The 25,494-nt window shown below is 41.9% G+C and overlaps 1 protein-coding gene and 1 long non-coding RNA gene across 14 annotated transcripts in view; one reads left to right on the top strand and one right to left on the bottom strand.

Annotated features, from left to right (window-relative positions):
- Window positions 1–25,494, bottom strand: part of RASSF6 (Ras association domain family member 6) — a 32,673-nt gene continuing 7,179 nt past the window's right edge. For 2 of the 13 annotated variants that reach the window (XM_027457022.3, XM_021267675.4), the window contains 10 exons: window positions 14,682–14,771; window positions 8,775–8,853; window positions 7,417–7,568; window positions 5,352–5,443; window positions 4,732–4,916; window positions 4,269–4,370; window positions 3,383–3,434; window positions 2,189–2,307; window positions 2,007–2,104; window positions 1–1,133 (listed from right to left, as the gene is read on the bottom strand). In XM_027457022.3, coding sequence (XP_027312823.2) covers window positions 1,058–1,133; window positions 2,007–2,104; window positions 2,189–2,307; window positions 3,383–3,434; window positions 4,269–4,370; window positions 4,732–4,916; window positions 5,352–5,443; window positions 7,417–7,568; window positions 8,775–8,853; window positions 14,682–14,752 — 1,026 coding nt within the window. In that variant the 5' untranslated portion in view covers window positions 14,753–14,771 and the 3' untranslated portion in view covers window positions 1–1,057. The other 11 variants (XM_021267677.4, XM_013093217.5, XM_005012747.6 and 8 more) reach the window with 11 other exon arrangements.
- On the top strand, window positions 19,510–24,274 carry LOC119716742 (uncharacterized). The gene is made up of 5 exons (XR_005265267.2): window positions 19,510–19,750; window positions 20,976–21,139; window positions 22,146–22,189; window positions 22,305–22,436; window positions 23,973–24,274. It is a non-coding gene; the product is annotated as an uncharacterized lncRNA (long non-coding RNA).

Raw genomic sequence — 25,494 nt, 5'->3', positions numbered from 1 at the left:
TTAATTGTGCACAAATTGGATTTTATTTACACCTCTACAATTTGAACTTTACCATTCAGCGTAACTCAAACAGACAGGACCCAACAGGTGACTGCTGTATGCTTGAGCACCAACCAGACAGTCCACAAATTGCATCTGCAGAAAGATGCCAACCCCATCCTATCATGGCTGTGACATTCAGCCTCTCTCACTTAACTCTTTTTCTTTCTGTCTTTGAATCAAAACAGCAAATAACATGGAATAATTTGTCTCATCAAACAAACAAACAAAAAAAAAAACAAAAAAAACACACACTGGGGTACATTCCAGCACCCAGTCAAGCAGATACCACAGCACTTAGTGAGAGTTCTTACTCTGCAGCTTAAGATGGACACCAGAGACACATTCACTCATACATTTAAGAGCTGAGTACCAATAAATTGGGAGAGCTTCTCTTTGTATTTTTAAAACTTGTGCTCAAAGTTTATATGAGTTAGGTATCTACCAGTCTGAAGCCAGGGGACTATCAGGTCTCTCTTGTGTAGGTGTTTCTGTAAGCTAAGTGAAATGCCTAGCTGCAACCTTAGATACATAAATACCTTTTTCCATGTAACTCTACTGAACAGCTTCCTCCTAATAAAATTTAACATTTCTGTAATAGAAGAAAAGCCACTTTAATTTTTCACTATTTTCATTTTTTTCATTTTTTTTGTTATGATTAGCAGATTAGTTACTGCAACACTTTGCATGTATACTAGACTCTCAGCAATGGTTTAGAAATTACTAGGTGGTAAATAAAGCCTTGTGCTTTCCAGGATGGGATTTTTTCCCTATCTGCAGTTTCAAGTTAGATTCAGCATTTGCCTTTTGGACAATTTAGTGCATCTTCTTAGGTGGTTCGCAACTTGTATTCCAGAGCCATACTGGAGCATATGCAGTTTCAGTTGCATGATTGTCAAAAGAAACACTTTGCACATCCGTGTGCTCTCTGTCTTCTTCAGCCACGGCACATTCAAGAAAGCACACAGACTTTCCTTTGCCAACAGCAGTGGGTGGTATTCGCAATACACCACGTGCATCAAACAGTAGTCTCTGTTTTTTTAACAGTTCGATTTTGAAGGTGCTGTTTTATCATTTGCTTCTCTTTAAGGTATCTGGGGGAGAGAGGGAGAGAGAATGCATTTACTGACAGAATGCTTCAAAAATTAAACCCCAATTTTAACATGCCAGTTGAACAGGTGAAAAAGTTGGAAATAAAGTATTTCTGATAGAAAATGGCAATTGCTATCTATTTTTTTCTTTTCATTCCCTGGCGATTTTGATTCAAAATGATTTGATGGTCATTTGGTAACAGATCCACAGCTGGTAGACTCGCATTGCTTTTGACCTCTGGTCTCATATGTTTAGGAATACTGGTATATTTCCAACCCATACCCATTGTGAATTTTGAGCTACCATCAGAAGAACTCATACAATTTTTTGGAAATTCAGTTCTAGACAGACATTAAGAGTTTCACACCTATCCGAAGTGAATGCTGTACCACTTAAAGAGTACCACATTATTTGCTGCATTGATACATTCTAGAGAACTACACAGCAGCAAGTAGGAACTGAAGAAGTAGTCTAAGGCTCAGAAGACAGAATCACAGAATCATCTAGGTTGGAAATGACCTCCAAGATCACTTAGTCCAACCTCTGACCTAACACTAACAAGTCCTCCACTAAACCACATCACTAAGACATTTCACAAAATACAACAAAGCTACCCTGGGGCTCCTAATTTTCTGGAAAGCTCCCACCTTCTACATATAGACTGGTATACGCTCTAGAAACTTCAACAGCAACAGCTCATTTAGGGATGCAGGATACAGAAACAATTACAATTCTCACAAAGTTTTGTGTAAGCAGTCAGAGTGCAGCGTTCTGAGTGCATGCTGCTACATAAATGCATTTGTCTATTGAGCCAACCCATGATTGTAAATATTCTCCTGGACTTAAAGTGACCCTCTAATTTTACTTCTGTTTACTTTGCAATAGTTTGTTGAATCTCTTGTTCTTCTTCTTCATTTATTCTGTGCAGGATTGATTCCAAAAATGGAAGATGAAATTGAATATACTGAGCAACCTATCAAGATGACAAGAAATGCACATTAGTGAGTACACTACTGGAGAAAAACATTGTGAACTGTTGGAATGGTGATATACGTACATCACCGCTGACCTCTTCCACATGCCTGTCCATGAGAAAAAACTTGGCAATCTTCTCTGAGGGCCCCTGTAGAAGTCTGTGCAGTAAGGGAATGTCTCCACTCCTCAACTGCTTTTTCTCTGGGATTTAAAAGTAATGTGATGATGTACAGAACATACAACAGTGCTTCTAAAACCTCATGCAATCAGATGTCTTCTTTCTTGGCAAAGATCCTATCCTTGTCTGATGCACAATTACTACAGATAGAGCAAGTCTCTAACATATTTTCAAGAGGATGTGGTAACTAAATTTGAACTATGCATTTTGAAAGATGTTGGCACATACAACACTAAGGAGTTGCAACTTACATAGCCAAGTACACATTTAAGAGACTGGCTCCAGGCCAGAGAGCTTGTCAACGACTAACAAATAAAATCTACTTCATAATTTTCAAATATCCTTTCAAATTTCTATTTTGACATTTAAGGCACATGCTCCTCAGTTGTCTCTCCCATTCTTTTAGGTATTGCTTTTAAGAAAAAAAAAACAACAAAAAAACAAACAAAAAAACCCCATGTTTTTCATTAAGCAATAGAGTTGGACTACATTGTATAAGTGTATATTTTCCAATAAATTTTGCATACTTTCAGTTAGGCATTTGGGGGAACCAAGACTATGTTTAAAATTGTGAAGTCCAAATGAATTATGTTTAGCCAGTCTGATTTTAATCAGGTTAGCATTTCAAAGACAGTCTGGGTATCTCCTAGCACTCTCTAAAAGCCTTGTACCACTTTTTCCAATTAAAATATCCCCTAAAACTGCCAGCTGGAGCCTGGCATCCCAAGACTGCCATGCAGCCATACAGAACAGAAGTTACATCAGAGGAGCATTCTAAACAGTCTTTAATTACAGGATAGTAACAGTAATAGTAATATTACATTAAATTAAATAGTAATTAAATTACTATTTAGCTGAAGCAGTTGTACTTGCAGTACTCTGAAAGCACTCAGGACACAATTATTCAGGTTTTCCTCTCCATCAGAGAAGCGCACATATCTAAGGGGTCCCAAGAAAAGCCAAAATGCCACACTGCCTAGGCACTCCGAGCAAGGGCAGTTGCCTGTGATGGATCTTGTTGCTCCAAGATCAGCAGCCCCCACACATATGCAGAGGATAATTACAGATAAAGTGATCGCACAGTGATGCCTGGCTTACCTCCGGATGCATGGATAATATAAAGTGCAAATTCATGCGGACTGTTTTCTATCTGTAAACACAAAACCAAAGGCTATTCAGATTGACCAATGTATCCCCTGAGCACTGCATCATCAGCAGATATAGCCTGCTTCTCAACTCAAATGTTTAAATCAAAGCCTGTAATTAGGACACCGTCTATGGATGAGTTAAAAGATACTGGATTTGGGTAAGATCTAGAGCTAGGCTGCATTTTCTTTGTTCCTGTACCCCTGCTACCTTATCCTTACTAACACTACCATATTGCCCAAAGCAGCAATGCAGCATCTTAGAAAACAAAAGATCTTTCCAGAGCATCTGTAACGTTTTAGTTTTCACAAATCACAAGGAAAATAATAAATAAATCGGACAAACTGGCCTTGAGTATTATTTTTAACTGTGGCATTTTGGAGCTTTATATGTGCCTGGGTCCAATATAATGTGTATTCCAGGCACTCGGGTTAGATGAAAGCTCTCTTTTCTTCCAAGAAAAATCTAATTACTAGAGCCTGTCACTAGAGGGAAGCACAGCCACGTCCATTAAACGTCCTTTGTGCTGGGTAATGCTGAAGGTGCTGCAGCATTTTCCCCTTCTTTCCAAGAAGGTATAAACAAGCCATTCCCCGGTTCTTTCTTCACTGCAAGCTGTACACCTGATATGCCTTTTCTAGACGAAGAGCCACGAAGCATTTGGAAAGTAACAGCAACTTTCTCCTTAAAAACTGTCCATGTGCTTTTTCTAAGCTGTTTCATACTCTGTACTTCCAGTTATTTCCTGCCTGTCACACAGTGCTGGTGGGACACCACTCAAGTGAGTTAGTATTTCTAGACCACAGCTGTAGTGGCTTCTACAAGCATGCAGAGTTACCTTGAACTTTCGAAGCAATTGTTCTATTACTTCTCTTGTTCTCATATAGCTGTTAATACGTATTTTGGTTTCTGATCCAAAAGCTGGAGTAAAAACTGATGTCTAGGAAACAAAACCAACAGCAAAGGGCATGAATTTGAGGACTTCTGTACTTAGTGGCTGGGATTCCAGAAGATCTAACACAGCACAGCTCTGGGATAAAAGCAAGCTGTCAGGTATGTTGCCATAGTTAGTGTAAAGCAAAGGGCACACGGTATCCCCAGGAGAAGGGAAGGCCTCCCCATGGGAAGGAAGGACCACTGTGACCCTCCAAAGCCCAAGGCCTGGCCACACACAGGGGACTAAGGGGGGAGCACCTCTCTTGTCTCAGGGAGTGCAGGAGAGGTCCAGAAGCTCACTGGAGGCTTTATTCTGCTCCAGTGCCCAACTTCAGGGGAAGAAGGACCAGCATCTACATCTGTACCTCATAGTTGTAGAAGTGGCCGTTAATAGAAACCCTGTGCGTTTCCACTTCTGTTCTTGCTATCATGGGGAACTTGGTCCTCTTCCTTACAGCTGCACCATCGCTGACCGCCCTGGGCAGGGTAGCACAGTCATGTTCCTGCTCGCTCTTGGACTTCAGAGTGCTGCTTTCATAACATGAATAACCTGGACAAAATGAAACAAATGAAACCGCATCAGCATATTGTACAGCTGCACCACCCTCCCTGCCAACACCAACACAGGAAGAAGGTTAGTGGTGGAGGAATTTATTTTATTTTATATTTTTGCGGAGGAGTTGGGCATGGGAACATGACAAAAAGCAGTAGGCTGCCTGCAGTGGACATAGACAAGAGTTTGCTATTTTGCTTACTTCTTGAGATTTTTTTCTTTTGTGAAAAGACAACCTGTAAGCACCAGTCATTTAAAAATTTATCTGTACAACCATGCTTTTACTAGGTAATCATGTCACTATTTCACTAGCATGTAGTAGATAGAGATAACAGAGACGGAGAAGCATTTCCCTTTGCTAAGAGAGCAGACCTAGTATATCAAATTATTATTGCAAAATTTCTTAGTGAACATCAGAGCACAGACACTAACTTTTCTCAGGGCTCAGCTTTTCTTCATTAGATTTCACTGTCTCCCCACTAATATGATGTAGATCGTCAAATTCTCCCCAGCGTGTCATTCCACTGAAACACAAAACATATATTTAGAGTTAATTATTTCTCATTAACTCAGTGAATTCAATTTATCTAGTAGCCTGGCTTCATGTAATACATTCCTATCCCCATTCAAAACCTAACAGAACACAATTGCAGTCTTCAATGTGGAATACAGAGCAAGTAATTTTAGTTCATGTCCTAATAAATTACTGCTCGTAAAATGTGGCATGACAAGGGATCCCAAACATAACAAAACCCCATTTAGAGCCTGTTGAATGTTGAGCATGATGTCCTTTAAATCAGGTAAAGAATTACTGCAAATAAAGCACAGCAATGCCATGGATTGATCACAGGTAGGAAAACACACAGGCATACAGAAAAATGCTGTCATTCAGTCACAGGCCATGTAATTTCTGTTACACAGACATGGACAGGAAAGATTATAGTAGCATACACTGCCCTCTTGAGATTTCCAAACCATTTGTGTAGGAGGAGCAGGGAATTCAACCTAGCTCCTGAGATTAATACATATTTTAAAGTCAACTTTATGCATAACATTAATTGCATAATTCATTGAATAAAGTCTCTAGCCAGTTACTGCTCTGACCAAGAATAAACCCATTTGTAGGAAAACAGTAAAAAAAAAAAAAAAAAAAAAAGAAAAGAAAAGAAATGATTTCCTATATACAGTCACAACAATATTCGTCTAACTCCAATGAGCATGCCAAACAACTATTTCAGCTTTGTTCCATGTGTTTAGAAAGTTCATTTAAGATCAAACAGTCAAGCTGTTCTGCATACCTTAAAGCATGTCAGGGCAGTTTCTCATCTGTGTGATCATGAATTAATATTTACCTTACAATTCACATCTGCTACCAGTCGTATATTTTTGAAGGAATAAAAGGCAAAGAGAAATTGAACTGCCAGACTGGACCATATCATACAGGCCACATGCACTGACCATCAGCAGACCTACTGAAGGTCAGCCAAGAGAACCAGATCTGCTTCAGACTCAAGTTCTTTGCTGGTTACTCCTTGTGGGGTTACCCATTAATTTCAACAGCAAGAGATAGGGAAAAGACTGTCCCTGGTTTTATCAGGGCTACACAGCTGCAACAATGGGAGAATTAAATCCACAGTTCAAACATGTATCACATGCAAACTACGATGACAAATAACTAAGAAAAGGAGCTCTTAAATACAGAATTTATCAGGGATTCAATCATGGTAAACATTGGCTCAGCCTCCATATTGCAAATTGCTCAACTTCAGTTTGTCAGATGTAATTCCAAATTCACCAACCAAGGCTCTGGAAATCATCTTAAAAACAGAAAAAAAATATTCTAAGCACCTAAACCAATTATAAAGATCTGGGCAGTCTAGCAGGGCTCAGATCAACACAGAATACTCTGATATAAAAATCTGATAGGCAGCTGCCTGAAGGCACAACTCGTCTGTGTATATTTCTGATGTGTTTTAACATCAGATTTTACACGGAGTAAGTATTTTGTTTCCTGAATTTAACTTAGCCATGAGAAGCAATGATGACAGACTTGAAGTATCTGGTAAGATACCCCGGGACAGATGACCACTTGGCACTAACCTACCAGCTTTTTGCTTCATGCTGTAGAATGTGTACCAACAGGAGATCTTTCAGGGGCTACATATGTTATTGGGTGTATATATGAATACTTTTTTTTTTTTTGAATAATTTCTGATGTACACAATTTTCCCGGTATTTGCATGGGAATTATCAGTATAGACAAGAGCAGCCTCCTCCTTGACTGTTCTTAAGCTAGAAGCCAGATGAATCTTTCTGCCCAACAGGAGCTGGTGAAAGGCCTGATCAGTTACACCTGACACTGATTATTGCTGTGCTATCAACCACCACAGCCTTTAAGGAATTTGGGATATGAAATCAGCTATAGCCATTGAAGCTACCTAAATGAGGTGTCTTGAAATGTCAGCCTGCCTCCTTCTTATGGAATTTAATACATTACCTCCTACCGGGGAACAAACCCACATTCTCTGTCGACTTCAAGGTTACAAAAGAAGGTAGCTGCTTCTCATCATGAATTTTTAATCGGATAGGATGTCGGAGTCCCCAAAATATTGACAAGATTCCTTCAATAAATGGTACACTTCCTTCTCGCTGGGAAAAAAAAAAAAGGAAGAAAAATTAATGCTGCTCAATAATCAAGGTGGAGAAGCAAGTTCCCCTCAAAGAAACAGGAATATACTGAAATCACTGAGGCTTGCACCTGGAACAGGTGGTGGAATTGCTCTCCTTGGCGATTTCCAAAACTCAGCTAAAGCCACAGCAGACCTGGTCTTGTGCCAGCATTATTCCAAATTTGAACAGGAGGCTGGACTACACGACCCCTCCAGAGGCGCTTCCCTACCAATGTTTCCATAATTTCATGCAATTAGAAACCAAATCCTATTTGTTCTGCTTTGGATGACTAGCTCTTCTGGAACCAGGGTGATAAGAAGTCAGTAAAGGGGAAGAACAAGCAGTGGCAAGGAAGGAAGGCAAAGTTAATGAAGTCATCCTCACCAACACATGGCACTGCATCAGTCCAAAGCATTACCAGAGCCCATTCTTGGTGACATCAAATTTGGACACTAAGCCTTTGTCCCAGCAGAAAGAGCTGGGAAAGACAGCTGAAAACTGCCCATTTTCAGACCATTTCTGCCCAGAATTACTCTATGTCCTTTCAGTCCTGATATAGGTAAAACAACAGAGACACAGCTTGTGAAGCTAAAGAACATTCAGACTGCTAAACCAGGGACTCTGGTATCAGAGATATGACTCAGGCCCTCATCAGTCCTTCAGCCATGTGGGCTCTTCTGGTCTCCACAGAAGGGGAACTTCTGGTCTGTGGTTACAAGCACGTTCTCTGTACTAAAGGTTCACATTTGAGAGACTGGTAGTCTGTAAAATGACCTGAGTGACGGCAGTGCTGCCATTGCAGGCAGCTGGTTCAAGCTGAAGGGGCAGGGGAGGAACTGCATGCTGCAGAAAGCTTTGCAGTTCTCCTCCCTCCCTACTAATGATGTAAGACTTGAGAGGTCAACCCAAAGAATAATTTCCTGTGAATGGGACAGCAAGCAGATCACAATTCATAATCTTAAATTCCCACTTGTCTTAACATACCTGTTTCTGCTCTCTTCTCCTCATGCATTTGGCTCTATCACGGCTGTGGTGCTTTGATTACAGTGACGCATTTCAGCTAACATATTAACATGCAACATGTATACTATATAGCTCGGTCCAACTGCATTAAGCATCAGCACCCATAAGTGTTTTCCTGCTATTACTTTATGCTCTTTGTATTATATTTGCACAGATTCTTACCTGATTAAGTGACAGTTGCAGATTTTGTTGATCAGAATAATAAGAGTTATAGGTCTTCAGGAGAGAACTGAGCTGCTCTCTAGAATAAAAGATCCCAATTAAAAAAAAACAAAAAAAAAAAACAAAACAAAAAAAACATTTTAAAACATGTATATTGCTGTAAAATCCAGGGCTTAGGTATGAGAATAACACCCTGTATCTGTGTTACCCAGTGAATCTGTAAAGGTCTGTTAATAGTGCACCATTTTCCACAAGTAAAATTCCATCAGAAGACTGGGTTGCCTATACGTTACTTCTTTAAAGACCTGATACACAGAGGAAATGAGTTAGACTTAGGTGACATTAACAACACTGCTGTAGAATAACTTGTACTTTGGACTTATGTTAGAGCTGCGAGGGGAAAGCAAACAGGAACAGCACTCCCATACACAAGGGTTGCAGATTTCATTTAGGTTACAATTTGTTTCCTCCATGACATAGTTTTCAATGTTCTTTTGTTGTTGTTTCTACACTTCTGACTTCAAAATGCCTACAGTGTGCCTAGACAAAACACTTCAGTTTCCTTCCACGTGCAACATTACAGTTTTGTGCTAAATCTTTGCTCAGAAGAGAAAGGATGGATATGAAGAGAACATCTGCCAACAAGCAAGAATTAATAACAAGCCCATCATCTCAGATTTCAAACAGAAATCCACACTGCAATTAAAAAAAAAGGCAGCACGACCTTCTGCTGTGAAAAAAAATGCACAGAAGGCAGTGTGAGGCCCACAGGTGCTGATGAGGCTTGAAGTTTAATATTAAGAGAAACCTTTGCAGAAAACACCCATCTCCATCCTTGATAACTTCACAACGCTGCAGAAGACTGATTCAGAAAACTTCTCAAATTTGATAGCTTTTCAAAGCAATGAAATCAGAACTGCTGAACATCCAAATTTCTAGGCCTAAGCCACTGCCTGCTCCCTTTTGGGACTTGGTCTGGAAAGAAATAACTCCAGCTACTGGATTTTAAGTGTGTGCTTTCTAAAGCACAGGGCAGGGGCGATGCCAGCTCTGCACTGACATCTGGTACAAAAGCTGCTCCCACCCGTGCTAACAGCAGCCACACATCAGCCAACCCACATCACTCACGCTGCTGCCATAGGGCCTTGAAGCAGGGAGGAAGCCATAAAAGCCACATTGCACAAACACAGCACGGGGTGCTATTGCTTGGATTACTCTGGAAAAGCACCTTCTGGTCACTGGTAAGCACCAGTGGGTCTCGAGGGCACAATGCCATGCTGCTGGGTAAAAAGTAACCACTGCACAGAAGGTGCTCATGGCAACACCCTCATCAGAGCAAATTTGCTTGAATCACAGCTCAAGGTTGAGTTTGGTTAAGGTACTCTGCTTTTCAGCACAGCTTTTGAAGGAGGATACACACTATGCTGACAGGAGTCCAAAGGAGAACAGGTGGAGTGGTAAGGGGTGGAGTGGTAAGGCCAATATCACCAAGAAATAAGCACCTTTCCCCACACCAATTCCAATTAAAGATTATTTAGACTATAATTCAAGGAGGTAATTTCCACCAGCATGGGTAATTAAGCATAGGAAACAATTGCATGGAAAGGTACAAATTCTGCCTCACTGACAATCGTTAAGAACTAAATGAGATCACTAACAATCAAGATAGTTTAAAGCACCGTCTTTCAGTCATAAGTGAAGACACCAAGTTTATTTCCTACTAGAGTATGGTATTTCCATGTTTCGTTTAGTATGAAATATTACAACAGCCCAACCATCAGCAAAATAAATGGCATCTGAAAGCTCCTCTCACCGTAAAGTCCCACAGAGACTTAGAGAAATTATTCAAGACCCACGTACTGACAGAAATGCTGTTACAACTCCTACAACAGTTTTGAGTGTAAGTAAAAAAACTGCAGAACTGACTGACAGCGGTGTCACTGAAACACATCACACACTGGAACGATGCATAGGAGAAATTGCATTTTGAATATTGCAGCAGTCAGAGTTCACCAAGAAAATCAAATAAAGGAACCTTGCAGGTGCAGGACTACACTGACAGAGACCTTATGCAAAGCATTAAACACCTGCTTGTGTGAGAAATACATTTAATGAGAAAGTTAATGATACAACCTTGGGGAATAGGAAACACTGGCACAAATTGTTTCAGGAGAATTTTTAATGTTTGTTTTCCTGTATCAGTCACAGCACAGCCACGTCCCAGAATACACAGGGACGTTATCAATGGTGACAGCAGCGCCCTTATCAGAGATGACAAGCCTAAGAGCGATCTCTGCTAGGAGTGTGCCCAGGCTCCCAGTCATCGCAGGGCAGTTAGGAAGGCCATTTTCAGGGATCAAATGAGTATTAGTTCACAGCATCTCTATGATCAGATTGTGACATCAATAAGTGCAATAAAAGACAGCATTGCTCAGGGTATCACACCTAAGAATGTAAGAAATCAGTACAAGAAACTAGAAGAATAATGGTTTATACAAAGAAATACATGCAGGTAGAAACGGGTGCATGTGATTTGAAGTGACAACAGCTAGACAACAAAAGCATCTTCTCCTGCGACTCCATCTTACAGTCTGACTCCAAGGGCATACATCACCCTCTCCTGTGGCTTGTGACACCTGCCCTCTTCTTCCATCTTTAGCCTCTGCTGTCCACAGTCTCCCTGAGAGCTCAAAGCAGCTGCCTCGCATCTCAGTCACCTCTCACCATTTGGGTATCCAAAGCATCCAGACAAGAGTGTCTCTGAACAGCACGACGTGGAGCTCTGTCTCAGTGCGTCTCCATAGGGGACACAGAGCTGTAGCACCCTCCTCTCCCTTCAGTGGATGGGGCACAGATAAACTCCCGAAACTTACTGAAGCAGAGCGCTGGTGGTGGGACCAGTGCATGCCACTGCCTGCAAGCCCAGGGAAGCATGGCCTTCCCCAGCCAGACTGCCGAATCACAGCATGGTTTGGGCTGGAAGGGACCTTAGATCATCCAATTCCACCCCCCTGCCATGGGCAGGGACACCTCGCATTAGGCCAGGCTGCTGACACGCTGCAGAGCAAGCTGGGGGGAGCAGGGGAAATGGTTAATGTGTGTGTGTTTGGAATGGGGCAGCAAGCATGTGAGTATCTTTCCTGTTACAGCTTATCTCCTGCTCACTCCACTTAATAAGTTGAACTTGGCTGTGCCCTGCTGCTTAGTGATCCTTTTCCATCCCTGTGAGAGGGAGGGAAAAGAAAAGAGAAACAGGGCTTTTGTTCAGCAGGTCATATGAGGGCAAGGTCTGCACCACTGAACTCAGCAAGGTTAACTGCATTCCCTTCTGAGACTGGATGTAAATTATTTACTTCATTAACTTACTACAGCTTCCAAAATATATTTGGAAGTGGCTTTATCAATCCTGTTGGCCCCTAAAGCAGCATTTTCAGCATCTTCTAGTCACTTCAATTTTAAATCCTATAAATACGAGTGGTGGAAGACCTTCTTTCCATTGTGTTGGAACAACTCATTCCTCATTCTGTGAGCCGTGGGGGATTATATTCAGGCCATCCCTCCGAAATGGAAAGTTGCCACACACTTCAATATGAATCAGGTGCAAGCAAAATTCTCCTCACACTGGCTAGAGGTAAGCAAGATTAAGCACATCTTGGCCTCATACACAGGCAGAATCCAGATGCAACGCAAGATGAAGGTCCAAGTATGAGATCCATATTTTTGATTGACAGATGTTGCGATAGATCTGCTGATCCTGCTTTCAAGATGCTGAAAACTTAAATCTTCTTATACTTCACAGCCTAACATCTTATGCAATCATTTTTCTGACAGCTGTTATTTAGCAAGCTTTTTCCAAGTGGAAAGTTGTAGAAGTCAGTTCCCCAAGGACAGATGAGGGCATAGCTAAGGGCTTGAGTCTGCCTCTGAGGCCCATCTCTTAGGCCATGTCAGCTGCAAAGGCAATTAAAGTCCCAGGCTAAAAGCAGAGCAATGTGGTAAGGGTAATCAGTGGGACAGGCTCTGTTCAACCTTTAAAAGAGCGAGCTGAGATTTTTTTTGTTTCTTGCCTTCCTATTAACTTCCACAGAAGTTTGCATAAACAAATCTTCCGGGTTTCACTCTTGCATTAGTGCAACAGACAGTGACAAACCAGGCAAGCCATTAGAAAAGCCCCGAGGGAGAGATTTGACAGCAACCCACACAGACCTCTTTGTCCTTGTGTATCAAAGAGACAAGGCTATTTTCTTCTTTTAGCCCCAGAAAGAATTACCACACCTACCAGTCTGCTGGTTCCACAGTGAGTCCCAGCACAGCCCATCTTCACTAAGGACTGCCCTAACGGAGGCAGATGGCCATCTCCTCTGAGTTACACTGCCAGAAAAATCAGTGGCTCCCTTGTGTTGCAATATTGTTCCTCAGAGCATGCCTTCATGACAATAGCCAAACACAGCGATTAATGAAGCCAAAGATAAGTAACTGGAAAAACTTCTTACTGCCAAATCCTCAAAATGTAGCATTTACTGCAGCCTCACCAGTTTCTTCAGTAAAGAAGGCAGGACACAAGGGAGCAGTAAGGTCAAGTGCCCTTGTGGTGAACCACAATAGAAAGCATCATATGTTCACTCCAAACACTAATCCCAGACAGTTCACTTGTGTCCTCCTCTTACCTGAGACACATGCATTTACCCCTGGATATTTATAGCAGTTGTGCTTAGACACGTGATGCTTTAGCCAGCCAAGCCTTGGTCTCCCTTCTGATCTGGCCATTCTGCAATCCTCAAACAGCAGGCTGGCCACATCAGCACAATTTGCATGGTACAGCTGGTAGAGGAGCCGTATGACAGCCAGTTCAAGGTGGAAAAGGACAAGAGTCTGCAAATTGCAACGGAAGGGAGCTTGAAGTTTGAGTGCACACGGAATACCTAGAAGTATGAAGACTGCTTCATCTGGAACACATCCAAATGCTTTTGTATACCAAGCATATGAATATTAACACAGACTAATTACCTCTGACATGAAACCAGCACGTGCCAAAGCAGTAGCAGCATAAAGGGAACAAGCATTTAGGAGAAACAGGCTGCACTTACTGCCTGTGTGCTTTGGGCATGACCTTCTTTAAAAAGGGAGAAATCAACAGCACTTCACATAAACCCTATAAGAGTATTAAAGTTCAGATAAAAATATTTAGTGCAGTTGCAGAAATTCTACCACAGGCCCCATCCCTGGGTGCATTTAATTAGCTTCTCCCATGCTCCCACAGTAACGTCAAGAGGGATAGAAATGATGTGAGAAAACTGCCATTTATTCCAGCTCCTGTGCTCTGGACAACAGGGAAAAAAGCCATTCCCTAACAAGGTGATGGAACCATACACCAGGAGGCTCAGGGTATATGGCAACATTAGGAAACATTCCTAACAGACAGATTTAACTGTGGAAAAGTATCCCATGAAATACAGTTCGTGTACAGTTCCAAGAACTTCTGCTTACCACAGAACAGAACTGGCAGCCTGACACATCTTTCTCTGCAAAGAAACCTTGCCATCAGGTGCTCGAAACCAAGCCCCATGCTTCAAACTAGTAGAACTCATGTTAAACACTGGAATCCACGTTCCATTTCAATACATTTCCAAGATAGGAAGGTCATCTTCCCTAATTTGGGATTTTATTTCAGTACCTTTGAAAGTGCTGGTCTGCCTAATAAACACAGTCCACAGACCAGAAGGTTTAGTGCTCTGGTTTTTGAAATCAATATAAAAGGCCACTTTGTTCTATAGACACTTCCCAGGAAGCAAGCTGGAGGCATTGCTGCTGGAGCTGCTCTTCTGGATGGGCAATTAATGAATTAATGTAGAATAACTTGAGTAGAGCAAAGTCACTACTTTATTATTATTTTTTATAATAATTTACCTGGTTATAAACTTCTCCTCATTGATGGCAACAGAAGGTAGATGCTGTGCTTTCATAGTCACTTTCTTCATTTATTCAGAGGAGATGAAACTAAACAAAAGGAAAAAAATTACATCCACTAATGTCACTAAGAAAGACTGAATGGTAAAAACAACAATGACGCCTTAGCTCGCAAAGCAAAACAGACCCAGACTCTCAAGCCATGGGCTTAAATACACATATTTCAGCTGTTTTCTATTTATCCTTAATATCCAAATATTTCCCACTCTTAGTAAAAAAGCTATAAGCCATTCCCACCAAGCGTATCGCAGTGGTTTAAATCCCAAGTCCTACATATGCCTTGACTTCTTCCAGGAGTTTTAGGATTACTCTCAAACTCCATCACAATGATTCAGTACTTAGTAGACTGAAACCCATTTACTGCTTAGGATTCATTTGTTAATTATGGATAGAACATTGCCCAGGGTCACCAAAAAAAATGTGACTCAGCAAACCACCCTTAACCAGGTTAGTAGGACTAGGCAAGAGAAGAAGCGTTGCTCACTGGCAGCGTCCTGCAGCACACAAAGAAGCCAGCTGCAATATTAAAACGAGAACAAGGCTATAATTAAAGTGATGTAGCAATACAATTTACAGATCTCCATGCAGAGATTTCAGCATATTGTGTAGGCAAAAAGCCAGGCTCATGAGACTCCAACAGTACATTCTTGAATACGCTTAATTATGGAGTCTTGGCTGCTTTCATCCACCCTCAGGTATTAGAAGAAAAGGCAGACAGAGCAAAGGAACCAAAGAGACTCAGAGACTCAAGATTGACAACTGATACTGCACTGAAAAAAAAAACAGCCCTAGAAGTGGCAAACAGGGAAAGGCGAATCACATCACAAGCAGTAGAATCCCCAAGGACTGCACTGCAAGTCAGTGACTCCACTTTTATTTCTCTCTTACTCGGGTGCTGCGACAGAGGAATTTGCCCAGCAGCATTTGATGCCCATTCGTGCTTATTCCAGGAGACTGGCTTAAGGCTGGTGTCAGCCTGCATGGGGCAGCCCACTAAAAGCCATCTGAAAATCCGTTCATTGTCAACAGTACCAATGGCAAGTAGCATCCTGGAAATCCATTTAGAAAGGAAATTAAAGCTTAAGAAGATCACAGCTAGCTGAAAAAGGGAATAATTTATGTAAAAATGACTCTACACCAGTGCGCTGCTTTTTTAAAGTTACATATCAAAGTTCAAAGATGCATGACTTATGAAAAAAATGTGGACAAATTAGATGATCTGCATAAAAATACATTGTCTCGCACCTACAAAACATGTAGAAGATTTCTGTCAGAAGCCATTTCACAACCCCTAAAACCCAAGTGCACTACCGAAACGAGCCTTACATGAGCAGATGGGGGTTCAAACAATGCTTGAGCAAAGGCTCGTTGAAAACAGTGTGACGGACCCCATAAACCCACTGCACTTTGGGTGATTTCACATAAAGGTGAAATCCATCTGACTACTGAGCAGGCCCAAGGACTTCTGTCCAGAGATGAGTTTGTATATACAGAAAAGACTGCTGCACCCCGGACTAATAATGTTGTTTCTTGGCCTCTCAACTGAGTGCAGTAACCACTGGCCACACCTTGAAATCTGCTTTTACATGATTTACTAATACCTCTAGCTGAATCAACTGCCCATGCCAACCTCATTTCAAAATGGTTTTAAAAGATGCAGAGGAGTTTGTGTATATTGGCACCTGAATAACTGGATACAGGCTTGAGCGTCCTGCCATCAGTCAGGAAACAACTCACGAAGAAGAGCAGGTAGCCGGGTGGCTAGTGGCCAGAGCCGTGACTCCAGCCCCACTGCTCGGAACTGAATACTTCTCTGTAGAAATTTGACCATAAAATGATTCATATGAAGGAAAAAGCTTATCTTTATGGACTGAGTGATCCTTACACAAAAAGGAGATTACTGCAGAACTATGAATTCTGCTCAGTAGTGCCATGTTCTTAACTAAATTTGCCTTAGGAATCCTTGAGCATACCTTAAGTCTGCTGGTTGCCACCAAAGCACTGGCACTGAAACCAAAGTGGATTTGGTGATGGCAATGGCCCCTCACCAGTGCCTCCCCCTTTCCCTTCCCTCACTGGCTGATAGCCCTGGACAAAACCAGGCCTCTTCCCAATAGCTGGTGCAGAAGCCCAGCAAACATTTGTTCCACCTTCCTCACTCTTCTGAGCACTGCTGCTCATCAGGATGGTCCAGCACATTTCTACCTGCACACCCTAGAGCTAACATGCTTCCCCTCCACGTGCCTTTCCCACCAGCGTGTTTCGGCTGGCGCTCAGAAGTTGAATGACACGGGACCTCCAAACCAGGAGCTCACCCCTGGAGCTGGCTCCTTGGCAGCAGCAGGATTGAAAGGACAGCCCTGCCCAAAAAGCCAGGGGGCTTCCCTGGCAGCCGACTGAATTCATGCATTGCCCTCTGAGTTACACATGACACGCTCCTGTCACAGAGAAGGAGTTCCCCAAGGGATCAGCATGAGTCCGCGAGCTATGTTTATTCACTTGGTGCTTTATGCAAGGTATTAGCATCATTTAAGCAAATAAATGTCATTAAAACATCCTATGGCCCTGATTTGTAACTACCGCGGAAACCTGTGGCTTGAGAGTGTGCAGTGACTTCCCCAGCACAGTTATATGGCACCGCAGCTGACAGCATATTTACACTTGTCCTCCCTAAATCCACAGGGCTGTCACATTTTCTGTCACTGCCTGGTGTTTTTTTTTGTTTGTTTGTTTGTTTTTTCGTACATGTCACTTCCCTGCAGCTATTTGAGGAAGCAAACTGAAGAGATGAGGGGGATTTTTTTTCCATTGTTCCCTTCAATATGAAATAATCAAAAAAGTGCTAACTTTCCAGCTCTTCCAACAGTGTGAGACCATGGCCATCTATCCAACTGTATCTCCTGACTTGCTTCATATCAAACAGGTCTCCACATTACGTTAAATTGGACTGGAACCACAGGATCCCCTCAGATAGGCAAGGCCTTGGTGTCAGACCCCAGCTGGGCCAACTTCACGGCCTAAGACTTAACTAAGGGGAAATTTCAGCCGTGGAGGAAGACTGAAACCTAAAATACAACTGGAAGGAAATGAAAGAAACAGAGGGAAAACAGGAGTGAGAGGTGAGGCAGATGCAAATTCAGACATCAAAGACTGCCACTATCAGAGAAATCCAGGTAAATAAGGAAAAGCAGACTACTACACAATCCCAAAGCTGTGAGAGGATCAACAGCCACATCGGGTACACGACAAATCTAACAACTACACTAAAGGAAAATCCCATACAAGATTTGTCTCACTGGAAATGTTTCTTCCCAAGAAAAAGTCCAACTGTTAGTGGAAGGGAAGATGATAGGTCTTGTTTTGTGTTATTAAATGCAGTGATTCTAAAGTCTTTTGCTTCAGGGGACAGCACAGGGACAGGACAGTGGCTGTGTGACAAAGCAAAGGTAGGAGCAAGCATCCATGCAGGTTTTTACACAAGGATAAAAGGAGGTGGCTGCAGCAGGAGGGCTGGTAGGAGAGGGCCACCCGACCCCCAGAGTTAAGCCAAGGAGGAGCAGCAAAGCAGCATTTGGATTTGCGTGTTACAGCCTATGGAAGAGGCTGGATGCTCCTGCCTGGATGTGCTTTTTGGCACATCTATATGTTAAGATGGGGACTGCAGAGCCATCAGTGTGCTATACAGCGCTCCTACCACTGTTTAAAAAAAAGTAAACCCACAAAAACATCTGCAGATTTCTATGTCTTTTGACCCTGTGCTTCCCAAAGGCATTCCAAGAGTACAGGATGTCAGGACGGTGTGAGCACTCTCACTTTCTCATATAGAAACCAAAAGGCTCAGCTATCTATTTACTTAGCTATCAGCCAAACATACAAACAGCATTTTGTACGGCACATGCTTTGCTCTGCAGGCATGACGGCACATACAAATACCCAAGTCATCTTCTACACTCTGTGGTGCCTGTTACTTAGCATATTTTTGAACCATTATATCTTAAAAAGAAATAAAATATGAGCTTAGGGTTTATTCACGTGCATAAGACATTCAGTATCAGCAGAATAAGGTCTTTACCTAGCCACAGCTCTAACTCTACAAGCCTTTATGCTTTGGAGTTTTTTTTTCCTTTTTTTTTTTTCTTCTGAAATTACATGGCTTTACCCCAAAGCAAATGTCTAACCAAAAGAAACTTATTCCCAACACTTGCATTTTTCCCAACTGAAGACAAGTTTTTTAATCTTCCAGACTTTTTTACACTTCAATTAAAAAATGTATTGTTACAGCACAGAACCCTGCACTACCCCAACACACAAAACAGTGCAACCCCTCTGCTCAGACACGCTCAGAACTGGCTTGGATTACAGAAACCCAAAGTCAGTTGTTTATCAGGGAACGCGGCCCCTCAGCATTCAGGGGGAGATATACACAGGCTCCCTCCCTTTGCACCAGCAAGGATTACACAGCAGGGCTTGCACCAAACGGATTTCAAACCCGAAGCACCCGTTACTACAAAGTTACTTGCTATTCCAGGTCCCTTAGGAAAGGTAGCTTCTACTCACTTTAAAGAGCAGACAAGGTGACTGCCGTAACCTTTACAGTCCCTCTGGCGACTGAGTGACGGGTGGCGAAGGCTCGTGCCCACGTATGCAGCGAGCAGCAGCACTGCCTATTATCCACCTATTTTATCACAAGTGACTCATGCCTTGAGATTTCAGAACTTTTTATGAGAATTTCTGAGTGACTGCACATTTCTCCTTCCCTCCGGCACCCTAATTACCTGAAAGGAATTTGACTCGAGTTCTGGATGACTGCGAAGGACCTTGCTTTCTACTGACGCTGCAGGTTACATAGCAAGCAGAACAGCTCCAGCTTCGCGTTTCGCTTACCTGCACACGTGAGCAGAGGAGAAGCAGAGGGGTTTCACGTACCTTGCACTGAGCCCTGGGAGAGGCATGACAGCACGGCACCAGCTGACAGCCGCCTCTGCTACCTTGTGGAGCCCACAGAGCTGGTAATTACTATTTTGCTCAACAAACTGAGAGTGCTGGCAACCCAGGACACTCCCCACACCTCGGTGCATGTCGGGAGCATTTACCTACCCGCTTTCCTTCCTCCCAGCTGCTGACAGGAGTGCTCCCTGAGTCACGGTTACACCTACGGGGAGGCTCCGGTTAACGCTTTAATCACTAACTTTATAATGAGAGGCAACCTGCTGACTCTTAGTAATTATTTGCTGACAGAGTTCACCCTGAAACATCCTGTGCTGAAAGCACTGTCATGCTTTAAACTCTTGTCATGTCAGTTTTCTAATCCATTGGATAAAGTGGTTGTTCCTTCTCTGGCTATGCTTAAGTCTCTAGTGTTTAGTGGAGTAACAAAAGCATACAATTAGGTGATGTCTAAGTACATGGGTTTATAACATTATGACAAAAATTGTGTCAACATAGCTTGATCACTTAATCACTCAGCTATAAACTCAATTTCTTGCTTAAGATACCTTACGTTATTCACTGGGCAAGAGTTGAGTCTGTAGGAGAGAAAGCACCGCTACTCAGCTTAATTGCTAAGCAACTAATCATATAAACAGATGTTTGAGCTGTTAAAAAAATAAATAAAAGAACACAGACCTTTGAAATTCCCACTGTTTGCCCATCCATTTTTAGCAAGCAATTTATTCAAAGGATCAAGCCTAAAACTGAATATCACTGGACCACAGAAAGAAGAGCATGACAAATATTGAACCTGAATTTGCCTTCATACCAGTCCTACTATACCATGAGTAACATTGAGTTACTTCTGGCTTGTATCATCTCATATTAGAGACGGGCAGAACAGACCCATTAATATTTGATCTCTGCTCATATCCTTATCTTCTGGTGTACTCCTCTCAAGGGCTAGACTCACAGCTGTACATGCAACAAAATGGACTCAATATTTGGGATTATAGTCCATGCTGTAGACCTTCTAGTCCTACACCCAGAAAAATGTTAAAATAAGGATTTTATTGGTTTGTATAATACAAAGAATTTTCTCAAAACACATGAAGGGGTGAACATAAAGGGATTTTTGCTCAATTCACAAGAGCAAAGCAGCTCCATGTTGCAGTGAGCTTGGCACTTTGCATCAAGCTCCACTTCTGGAGCTGCTCCAGCTTTTCCTCAATGATTGAGCACAAACCTCTACAACTTCAACTTGTTTAAATCCAGAAGTGTGATTTTTTTTTTTCCTGTCAACAGCTTCAGCCACCTGAGCACTCTCCCTGACAGTCCCAGATTAGAGCAGAAAGACAGCACAGCCTCCTTTCAGATTCCTAAAACAAGATGAAGTCAAATCGATCTGCAGCTGACAGCTAGGCCACCCTGCTGGACACTGACATCATGAAGCTGGCCAGTGCCAAGAGGTAACCACGTATTTTGAGAACTGAGGGGCAGGTCAGCAGCTCATAACTGAGCAATGTGAGGTTACCCCATTGGTGTTCATCCTGATAACCAATATTTAAAGTGTTTGGCGACAGTGTTTTCTTTTTAATAAAAAGGATTCATATAAATGAGAAGGGGGGGGGGGAACTAGATGATCTTTAAGGTCCTTTTCAACCCAAGCCATTCTGTGAAATTGTTATAGATATGTTAACATTTACAAGTAAGTTTTGAAATCCCTATGTTGTAATTACTTAGGTTCATGCAAAAAAGTGTCTGTAATATACTAGAGCCATAATCGAAAATATTGTAATAACAGGCTATAGTCCTCACTTCCACTTAAACCAGATGGTTTGATTTTCAGATTGGCTTGGTGAACATGTCTCAGGCTTGTGTCTAGTTTTTATTCTCACACTTAGTTACTTGTACCCATGTCCCAGTTCTGATCTCTTTACATGCAATTAAGTGCTAGCTACTTCATGGAGACTCATCAGTGCAGACTGGGAATAAGTGTTACATAGAAAAAAGATGTCTTTAGGACCACAAAGCAATGGGTAGTTTACAGTCAGTTACAAGAAGGAGAGAAAGTTCCTATTCCTCTCAGGAGAAATAAGTCACCACATGCAGAGCAAGCATTGTTGCTCGTCTTTCTTAGTAACTGCAGTTCATGTGCCTTGGATAACTAAAAATGTCATAACTTGGTAATATTATTTCAGCCCTTAAATCAAAGGGTAATCATAATTTTTCTTCCAAACAGGCAGGTAATATAGTGATCCTTGAGTCCTTACTGCTGTGTTACTTTTCTGGTTCCTTGCATGATTAATGTAAATAATTTTAAGTTAGTAAATAATTGGAGGCTGGAGTTCCAGCTGTCTTATAACCTGGCCTCAGATCATTAACTGTCCGACTGCTCAAACTAGAAAAGCATCTCCAACAGTGGTGAAAAATAAAAATTAAAAAAAATAAAAGTTTATTCTCCTGCTTTTACAGGATGCAATCAGAGTGAACAAGCCGGCCATGACAAGATCATGCAGGTATGCTGGACTTCAGTGGCAGTGTTCTGAAAATGCAATAGGATATGCATGAGATCACAAGAGATTTCTCTGCTTCACAATGAAAAAGAAAATCACCTGTATCATTTGCTAACAGCTGTTCCTGGACAGCTTCAGACCAGCATTGATCCCATTTGGGGAAAATACTCCTTGGACCTCTTGAGCAAGACACTACAAGGCAAAGACGCAGCTTCCAATGACAAGATCAGAGTTTCACATGAATCAACAGGTATCAGTTCAAAAAAATGCTTTGCTTCACATTACAGAAATTACCATGAGGATTGCACTGATAATAGCAATAAACCAAGGAATTCAGAACAAGTGGGTTTGCCCTGCAAAGGGCCTCCTGTTCTTTAACAATATTATCTTCTGTCATCACACCCTACCGCCAACAGCAATATTCCTGTGCCAGGACATGTCTCACTGGCACAGCTGATAAGCATGGCCCAGAGCAGAAACTAGGAAACAGATGATTAGCTCAAATCACTAAATACGCAACACACACATCCACTACAAGGCTATCTCCTGTGGGCCATAATCCCTTCTGCATACCATTACATGACTTTTGGGGGCCAGAAGTTCTTGATTTCAAAAATAGCACAGAGAAGGAAGAGCAGACCTGCTGTTTGTGGTAGTACATGTACCAACAGCGACAGCTTTCTACCCAGATAAGAAAGCAGGAATGTTTCGGGCACTAATCCTTGGGTAAGTAAAAAGCTACCTGCCTTTGCCCTCATGAGCCAGGGCAGGTCCAACTTCAGAGACTAAGCCGTCTTTAGTCATGCATCATAACTTGATCCTACATCCTATGAAGTCATCCATTCGATAACACAGTCCCATAAAGCCATACACATGTTCTCATTGCCTGGAGCTAAACAATATTGTTAAGGGCTGCCACACAAAAGAGCAGCAGTCACATAGCTTCTCACTACATTACAGCCCACTGGGAGAAAAAACCCCAGCCCACTCTCACAGTGCTTCTAAACTCAATTCTTTACTCTTGAGATTTCCTGATCTAAGCCAAAGTCAACTACAGAGTTTTCTATAGAACACTGCTTTCTCTGATTTATTCTTAACTATCTTTCTATTTATGAACATCTTCTGCCTTCAAAATAAGACCATCACTTGTCTGCCTTCCACCCCCTTAGTTCTGTCCTTACATACTCCCCAGCCCTTAAAACAATACCAACCCTTCCTCACATGCCCCTTATACGATGCCTTTATGCTCTGGTCACTCCTCTGTAATGATCATTTGAGGGTCATCTGACTATAGCACCTGACTCCCATTTCCAATATGCTAATAAGTTTTCTTCAGTTACTTCTTTGTTAAAGAAGCCGAGTCATAATGTGGACTGTCCTCTCTTTTCTGCTCGTTTTAAAAATATCCTGAGCACACGCAGGTCTCTGGCAAATTTCACAGAAGAGCTCAGCAGCATTTTTTTTTTTTTTTCTCTGTAAAATGCAAGATATATTTGAAAGTAAACTGCATTTCACAAGTGTCACCATTATACACTGTACTACCAAGGTATAGTGCAGCATACTACTAAAATAAGATAAATATTGCTACTTCATAGTGATTGAAGCTGAACTATACTTATGAATCAAAAAACCTCCAAATGTTTAATTAGTTTAATACTAGGCTGGATATGGGTGAGAGAGCATTCATGTAAACACCTTGTCATCATTTACGTAAACATTTTAGTGGTTAAAAAAAGGAGTCCAGATTTCTAGACATACTTGTCAACAGAAAATATATTTTCTGCAGGCATTCTGCATAGGGACTCCAAGTGGAAGCAACATGAACGAAGACTGACATCCTTGCTACCCAGCATTGTAAGAACATACAAACTTCAAGAAAATCACAGAATCATAGAAACGGGGTTGGAAAGGACCTACAGGATCATCTAGTCCAACCATTCTCATATCACCAATACTACCCACTAAGCTACTAAATCATATTTTGTATCACCTTGTCCAGGCACTTGTTGAACACCATGAGGGACGGTGACTCCGTCACCTCCCTGGGCAGGCCATTCCTGTGCCTGACCACTCTTTGAGAGAAAAATTTTTTCCTGATATCTAATCTAAATCTCCCCAGGTGCAACCTGAGGCCATTCATCTTGTCCTATTACTAGTTATCTGGTGAGGAGAAAACAAGATGGGGAAACTGAGATTATAAATTAATTTTATTAAAAAACGTGATATAAAGGTATTTGTTATCTCCTCCATTTACATGACTGTAATTTACTCAACCAAATTTCCTGACGGCATAAAATGATGAAACTTCATCAATACTGAAGGAAAATAACCTTCTAGTAGACACAATGTCATTAGGAGATCTAGGAGGTTGAACCACAAGTCACCTAGAAAGAGATCAGCTACCCCACTGTCTTCTCAGGTCAGGTACCCTGATAAAAAGTACGAAGAACATCTTATAAGTCGTTTGTTCAAGCACCTGTTCTAGAAGCAAGTCAGATTTTCTTAAAGAGCCATTACACACCACAGCTTCTGTACAGATGAGATCAGAGTTTGCTGTTGCAGCAAAGTGCACTGAAACGAGTTTCAGATAGCCTAATATACATGTACATAATAACACCTTGTGCAATGGAAGAGTCCAGGCTGAAAAGGAAGAGCATGGCAAGTAGCTCTCTCACATGGAGGGAATGCACAGCAATCACAGCCCGCCTCTGAGTCTGAGCAGCCCACGCTCCCTTGCTCAGTGCTGCTGTGCAGTGCAGGCATTCTTCACATTGCGTCCTGGGGTCTCTGCACAGTTCTTCATTGTGTGCCACTAAGCACAAGCAACTTGAATGATACACCAAGCTGCTGGGAAGCTATCATGTGAAATGTAAGACTTAAAAACTTTCATTTTCATACTGACTATTGATTTCATAATCCCTGAAGTACACCATAAAAACTGGAGAAAGAACCAACTTTTTACCTTTTGTACTGCATTGGATATCTAAACAGACAGTAAAGCAGATGAACTATAAGCATCTGTCACCTTTATTTATTATTTTACTCTTTAAAATCTCGCATGAGCACAGAGAGCACTGAGAAGGGCAGAGTGCAAAGCAAAACAGATGGGGCTGATTCCGTGAAGTTCTGCCTCATGTCTGGTGGCCTGAAGAGACCTCTGTGACTCCTCAATTCCCTTTAAGAAAATCTTCCCTCTGACACTAAGACATTCCTCACCTTTACTCCCTCTTCTTGCAGAAGATCACATCATAGACACCGTAACTGCTTGTTGGAAATCCCTTCTGTCCTTGCACAATTCTGCTTTTTGA

The sequence above is a fragment of the Anas platyrhynchos genome, chromosome 4 (assembly GCF_047663525.1).
Source record: "Anas platyrhynchos isolate ZD024472 breed Pekin duck chromosome 4, IASCAAS_PekinDuck_T2T, whole genome shotgun sequence".
NCBI lineage: Eukaryota > Metazoa > Chordata > Aves > Anseriformes > Anatidae > Anas > Anas platyrhynchos.
The sequence above is the reverse complement of the archived record's forward strand: the minus strand, read 5'-3'. Positions and strand labels throughout refer to the sequence as shown.